The 7,471-nt window shown below is 41.9% G+C and overlaps 1 protein-coding gene across 2 annotated transcripts in view; it reads left to right on the top strand.

Annotated features, from left to right (window-relative positions):
* Positions 1-2,954: 2,954 nt before the first annotated feature.
* Positions 2,955-7,471, top strand: part of hcn2b (hyperpolarization activated cyclic nucleotide-gated potassium channel 2b) — a 44,893-nt gene continuing 40,376 nt past the window's right edge. For both annotated transcript variants that reach the window (XR_006054302.1, XM_005920735.3), the window contains exons 1-2: positions 2,955-4,675; positions 6,061-6,484. Coding sequence is in view for 1 of the 2 variants with exons in the window: in XM_005920735.3 (XP_005920797.1) it covers positions 3,828-4,675; positions 6,061-6,484 (1,272 nt within the window). In the remaining variant the exon portion in view is untranslated. The remainder of the gene's footprint in view (positions 4,676-6,060; positions 6,485-7,471) is intronic.

The raw sequence follows: 7,471 nt of genomic DNA, 5'->3' as shown, positions 1-7,471 counted from the left end.
TGTCCACATGGTTGACCTCAAATTCCTGTTCCCAGCTTCTTCTTTTTTTTTTTTTTTTTTTTAAAGGGTAGTCAAACACACTGGGTCTCCTACCTGCTGCATTTGTAACAAAACAGTAGTGCACAGACAGACACACACAATTGTCATGAGTGTCTGTGTTTAATCATTTGTCATGGGCTGTGTGCCAATTAAGAGACCGCACGCTTGAAGTACGCATACTACGTACGAGAAGTGCGGAAGTGAGAGGCTTGTGAAATGGGACGGTCTAGCCTTCGTCGCGTTACTCGGGTTGCCTAGGAACCATGATGCTAACCGCGAGAAACGTTTCATACAGCTTTGTGTGACACAAATGAAGGAGAAAAAAATGTTTGACCAAAAAAACATTTTTGTCATGACATCACTTTGAATAGTTGAGTATTAGTTGAGCCAATATTATATTTACTGTCAGATTATGATAGATATAGAGATGTATAGATATATCTAGATGTGTGTGGATGGATAGATAGCAGTGAGCTTGAACTCTGGGTCAAAGATTCAAGTTGCAGTTATTTATATTGCCTATTTATATTGCCTATCACCTTAAATCTTCACTCAAAGACAAATATCTTTGACAGTGTATATATAGATGCATTATACACAAAAATTGTTCATTTAATATGTTGGCATTACATTATATTTGGCTTAATGCTTACATATGTGTAAAAATAAAATGTATGAGCTGTGAAAACTGTTTCTGATAAAATGAAGAGTAGACTGATATGAAATATTCCTTTATTGGGTGAGAAAATCAGACCATGTCATAACTGCTTTAAGTCATACAGAATAGATATCAGAGCCTTAAACAGGCTGACTTATGCTAAATGGGCCAAACTGAGCAGAAAGTATACAAACACATAACATCCTTATAGAATATGATGTAACACTATAGATCAACTTACCTCAGAATATATAAAGCATATCAACAATTACAGCAATATGATGCAACAAACACAGCAGTGCTACTGATCCAAAATACTCAAAGCTTCATAGAACTGAAACAAACATTTATTTTTAGCTCCATTCTGCTGCTGATACATACTTTAGGTTTCTGAACATTAAACTTGTTGCTGCCTTTCATAGTGTGTAACTTGAAGGCTCTGAGTACTTTCTCCCACACTGAAAACACTGGGATAATAAAATGATTTAAACATTACCTAATAAGACTGATTCAGGACAGACAATGAGTTATTTTAAACTTTCCTAGCAGTCCTTCACAAATAGGGAACAGTCTGTCTATTCTCTCCATCTGTCAGCTACTGCTGGCTCTTCCTCCTCCTATTCCTCACACACTGCTGAGTTTGTCCTGGTGGATCATCAGGCGTGCAAAGCCTCACAGATGATGTGCAGCAGTGGGTCCCTCAGTCGGTCCTCACTCTGGACACTTGCACTTGGAAATCAAATGTGTGATAAGCTGCAGGATTCAAACATAAGTTTAACTTATAAATACATGTTCATACTTTTATTCCACAATCAGAAAGAAAGAAACAGAGAGAGTGCAGGACAGACAGACAGGTGACAGTCTCAGGTGTACACACTGCTACAAAACAGCACAAGAGAAGGAGGATTTAGTGTCTGTGTTATTACGAGTGCTAAACAAGAGTTCCCAGATTGTACAGTGGACACATGTGTGACTCCTGTGATTAAAGCATTTTTCTTTCTTTCAGCTTAACGAGTGAACCGTCAGCTCGTTCAAACACACGTTAAAGTCCGTTTGGCTCGACACCACCGAACAGAGACCGCGGTAAAGTGAGCCGTCATTTGTGAGCCGCGGTCAAGCCAGCCGCCTCTTATCCGCCACATAAATTTCCTTGCACTTTTACACCAGTCTTTACGGTAGCGCCTTTTCGCTTTATGTGCCGATTGAAAGCCTATACCCGCGCACACGTGCGGGTATAATTGACATAATTCTATTGTATTGGCTGATTGCGTTGAATATAAGTTTCCTTTAATTTCTGAGGAATTCTACAGTAAATCTGGATGAAACTTGGCACACAGGTACAGTAGGTGTCCCAGAGGAGGGATGTGTTGAAAGTTGGACATCAACTACTCAGGATGACTTTTAATTAATTTTTGAAATAAACATAATTGTAGTGTTTTGACTGTATTGCACTGAATATGAGTTTACTGTGATTTCTGAGTAATATTACAGTAAATCTGGGTAAAACCTGCCCCAGAGGTAAAGTAGGTGTCCGAGAAGAGGATTGTGTTGAAAGCTTGGCATCAACTTTTAAGAATGATTTTTAATGAATTTTTGAATATGCAACCAGACTGTCACGATGGCTGTATTGGGCTGTTCCATTGTAATTTGTGCGCGCGCGCGCGTGTGCGCGAGTCTAGGCTTTCAATCAGGATATAAAGCGAAAAGGCGCTACCGTAAAGACTGGTGTAAAAGCGCAAGGAAATTTATGCGGCGGATAGGAGGCGGCTGGCTTGACCGCGGCTCACAAATGACGGCTCACTTTACCGCGGTGAACAGAGGCAGCAATATAACATAGCTGACATTAACAGTGCAGTGAATCCTGCTTGTGCTGTGATATTCAGGACTGCAAACCGAGCAGCATCACTGACTTTCAGCTTGTTGTGTTTGTGGATATATGACTGACTTTAATTATCCATAGAATCATCACATTCTCTGTAAGATTAAGGCCGACTATTGAACGGCGTATATTTCAAAGTAAAGGCTTTAAAACCAAGTTAACGCTGAAAGTACAAACATCACTAATGTCACATAACTTTGCCGACATGTGGCCAACAGTAATGTTTTTCACTATTAAACATTCGCACATAAATAAGTGACATGATATTGAGTACTTACTTTTGACAGTTCACTCTTCGGCCGCTCCCTTCTGCCTTTTTTTTTGCGGTAAAATTATCCACACCCACCGCCGCGCTATGAGTTGAGGGACATATGGGACCACGAAGCGTGCACCGGACCACGCTTGATATTTGGAGGAATCGACGGCGCATTTGGAGTACACTTTGGATTGGGACAGCCGCTGTCACGTCGCTGTGATGTAATAGGTCTCAAAATGCGTACTTCGAGCGTGCGGTCTCTTAAGTGGGACACTAGGATTTAGTACAAAAAAGATAAGCTAGTAGCAAATATGATGGTTTTTTTTCTCTAAATCTTCGCACTGTTCGTGGGTGCCTTGGCCCTAGATTGTGCCTTTATCCACAAGGTGGAGTCATTTCACCATTAAAAACCCCACAACTTGGGAAGGCTGCCAGAAACCAAAGCAACAGGCAGACGCTGCTGCCAGACTCCGAGAAAGTCTAGATAGAATTGAACTGATACTGGGTCAACTGAGCATGGCAGCATGGGATACTCGCTGATGATTCCTTTTGATGTAAAACTGCTCAGGCCATCGCTGCATATTAAAAGTTTTTAAATCATCATAGTTTTCCATTCACACAAGTTTGAGTTATTCTAAAAATGTATTTGTGCGTTATTTAATTAGTTAGTAAGAATTCACTTTTAAAATCGCATTCACTGACTTTTTGTGTCCAGGTCTGACAAAACTGTTTTCTTCTGTGCGCACATTTTCTTCAGTAGGCTGAAAGCTACCCGTAGGTGGTTGAAGCCCCAGGGTAAAGCTGTTATCTCTCTCCCTCTCTCTACCACACACAAACACAATAACAACAGCCAGGTTGCAGCCATAGCAACGCCACCGGTACGCCGTTAAGTGATGTGAATGGAAAGCAGACGGAGGCTTTGAAGTCCACACTCCTTCCTCTGCCGCCGCCCAGTCTCGCCCGGTTTAAGGTACGGAAGTGTCTGTTTGCCTGTAATGGACGAGGCGGAGGACAGCGAGGAGGAGCCCAAATTCCAGAAGGCTCGACCCCTTCAAGTAGCCAGCTCGGCTGGATGCGAGGATCATGGGAGTAGCAGGGGGACCAATATGAAGAAATTCTCGCCAGGAGGCGGAGCCGTCTCTCCTGTGCGAAAAAACTCCAACAACAATGAGCTCTTCCTCTTGCGAGGCGAGGACTCCACACCTTTCACTCCCAGCGGCAGCTGTGCATTTGCTCTGTTGTGCCAGAGGGATGCTGCTGGCGGCACAGAGTCAGACCACAGGAGTGCAGGGGACACAGTGTCTGAGGCGGGCGTGATAGGAGAGGGGGGCATCGGTATGATATGCAACAAAAACGGAGACTGTAGAAGAGACCCGGCCAGTTCAGGCAGTCTTTCTTCTCTCATCTCAAGACAGGAGAAGCAGGCAGATGGAGTAGTAGCAGCTGAAGACGATAAGGAGCTGGCTGCGAGCATGGACGGCTCTGTCACTTCAGCAGGGTCCCTGACACAGGGGCCTGGGGCCGAGGTCAAGACGACGGCAGCAACGGAGAAAAAGGACTCCAGAGTTTCCTTCTCCAACCCCCCGAGTAGTAAAGGACTGGCTCAGCAGCCAAGAAGTTCTGTCACGTTCAGCAAAGCAGAGGACGGCTCTCAGATAGTGCCAGATGATGGAGAGTCCAAGGGGAATCAGACATACATGCAGCGGCAGTTTAGTGCCATGCTTCAGCCTGGAGTTAATAAATTCTCCCTGCGCATGTTTGGCAGCCAGAAGGCAGTGGAGAAAGAACAAGAACGCGTAAAGTCAGCGGGTAATTGGATTATCCACCCATACAGCGACTTCAGGTATGGGTCAAATTGTGTTAGGTCAGTTAAAGTGTTGCTGTAAAGAAGCTAAAGGGGTGTTTTTGAATGTTGCCCAGCGCCCATTCTTTACGTCAAACAACATTATATGTGAAGATTGTGGGAATATGAACATAAGTATGCTATTTTTAAACATTCAATGGTTATCTGGGGGAAAAAGTTGAACCTTACCCTATCATAAACAGAGCTATTTCTCTATTCCTGAAGCACCGAATGATGAGATATGGGAGATTTTGTGTTTACACAAAAGCTCCATATTCCAGAGGTGTCACAAAGTTGACTCTAAATGTGTCTTAAAGTGTGCTTGGTTTCAGCACCAAGGACAGCTCCTCTAATAAAATGTGGGGAAACCAGGTTTCTTGTCTTTCTTATTTGAGTACCATCAACTATGTAAAGCCTGCTGTTTATTAACAATACATGGCTTGATTGTGTTAACTTACGGACAAAGCTCAACAGCAGGATGCGCATAACAAGAGAGTTCAAGTCATGACTCAGCAGCCGCTTCCATTAGTTCCTCTAATATAAGTAGCCACAGTGTCTTCCTCTTATCCTGCAACACTAACAAACATCGTTCATAATTAATCTGCCAGTTAATAATAGGTAAGTTGAGTAAAGTTAGATAAAAATACTTACACAATTTTCTTACTTTAATAAACAGAGGAATATTCCTAGATGCCTCGCATGGTCAGTTCACCAGCTGAATTATCTTTAAAACACAGGTTCTCATAATTCAGCACCTAATGCTGTGGCGTGACTGGCTATTGTGTGAATGTTTGTTCAAACCAATAAATATCACATTAACTAACTACTGGAAATAGGTGATGGTGCACAACACCACAGCCGTGAAGGCTGCTTTATTGATTTGGGCTCCGGTTGTTGTTTGTACTTGACTTGTTTGGAGGGTATTCTGCTGTTTTTGCTTTAGTTGTCTTTTCTTTGCATGGTTGTGGTTAATGGGGTAAAGTGAAGGAACTATCAGGCATTTCATAAAATTTGAAAGATTTATCAGTTTGGATTGGGTTAGTTTTCTGAGTGTGTTCAGCCTGTGAGAGTGCATTGCTTCATGACACAGAGAGGGCCGGAAATATGCTTACCCCGTATCATAAATCAAGCAGAATCAGCTTCTTTCCTGATATGTGATATCCATAACATGTAGCAACACTGTCAATGTCTGGACATCAGATTTTAGACATGGTTTCTCTTCTCATATGCATAGCATCAGATTTTTCTCCTTTATTACTTTATTATTACATCTTTTTCTCTATCAGATTTCAGAGTTGTACACATGGCCCTATACTGCCCTTTGTTTGCGTGTGTTGGGATTAAACAAGCGCCTTTAATCATCTTCTACTCTTTCGTCCTGACAGGTTCTACTGGGACTTCACCATGTTAATGTTCATGGTTGGCAACCTGATCATCATCCCTGTAGGCATCACCTTCTTTAAAGATGAGACCACCACACCCTGGATCATCTTCAATGTGGTCTCTGACACCTTCTTCCTCATGGACCTAGTACTCAACTTTAGGACTGGTATCGTGTTCGAGGACAACACCGAGATCATCCTCGACCCCAAGAAGATCAAGAAGAAGTACCTGAAGAGCTGGTTTGTGGTGGACTTCGTCTCCTCCATACCTGTGGATTATATCTTCCTCATCGTGGAGAAGGGGATTGACTCAGAGGTGTACAAAACTGCCCGGGCACTCCGCATTGTCCGCTTCACGAAGATCCTCAGTCTGCTGCGTCTGCTGAGGCTGTCTAGACTCATCCGTTACATCCATCAGTGGGAGGAGGTATGCTGAGTTACAGCATTTCTATACGAACAGGAAAGTTTTGTTCAGTATTGAAGTTTAGCTTGGATAAATACTGGATAAAGTAAGTATATGGGACCAGATGGGGTTCTAATGCACAGTTTATGTATCACTTTTATATAAACAGATAATACTGAAAGGAAACACATAACTTCCACACTGAACATCTCTATTTTAGATTTTTACTCCGTGGTTCTCAAACTTTGTAAGGCTAGGGGTCGCTCACAGGGAATCCACTTTTACAAGGACTATCTCATGATCCTGAAATAGATCAAGCATATGCTGACTACCATTTGGTCCTACCTTCTTTCTAAAACTGTTCAAATAAACCCTTAATCAATACTAAATACTTGATGCATGTGATGTGTCACATCCTGGGTTTCTACATAATGTAGGTCAGTCTGTTTTTCCATATCATTTTCTCATCATATGCATCCCCTGTGGTATAAGGTCTTTTTTTTGTTACTGAAATCTTACAGAGGAAGACTTTTTTCCCAAAAGCATCAAAAGAAAATATTAAGTTTTTAACTTCTTCATACAATTATGTATGTTTTTTAATGAACTACTACTACTGCATAGCTTTAATGTCTAAAAAAAAACTCATTAGCATCACGTTTGCTACACCTGACAGACACTACAGCTGCATTGATTATTGCTGTAATGCAGAAGTTAGTCAATTATGATCAGATGATCTGCTTACTATTACCCCTCCACTTTCAAATGTGCTCATTAATAATGAGAAACTAATCTAACTGGGCTCTAATTAAGAATTGTGCAGCAGTTTCCAGTGCAGTGGCTTGTTCTGTCAGTATAAGTCATTCTAGTATCACAGGAGAAGGCACAAAAAATTAGGTGTACAGTCTTCTACTGCAGCAAGCCAAGATGAGTGGATTATAGGTCATCTTACTTGATCATCACATTGTTGATGCATTTAAAACTGTACGAAAGAAAAAAACTTTCCACATAGCA

The sequence above is a fragment of the Haplochromis burtoni genome, unplaced genomic scaffold (genome assembly GCF_018398535.1).
Source record: "Haplochromis burtoni strain Fernald_Lab_line unplaced genomic scaffold, NCSU_Asbu1 Contig_42, whole genome shotgun sequence".
Lineage (NCBI taxonomy): Eukaryota > Metazoa > Chordata > Actinopteri > Cichliformes > Cichlidae > Haplochromis > Haplochromis burtoni.
Note: the sequence above shows the minus strand (reverse complement) of the source record. Positions and strands in the feature narration are given on the sequence as shown.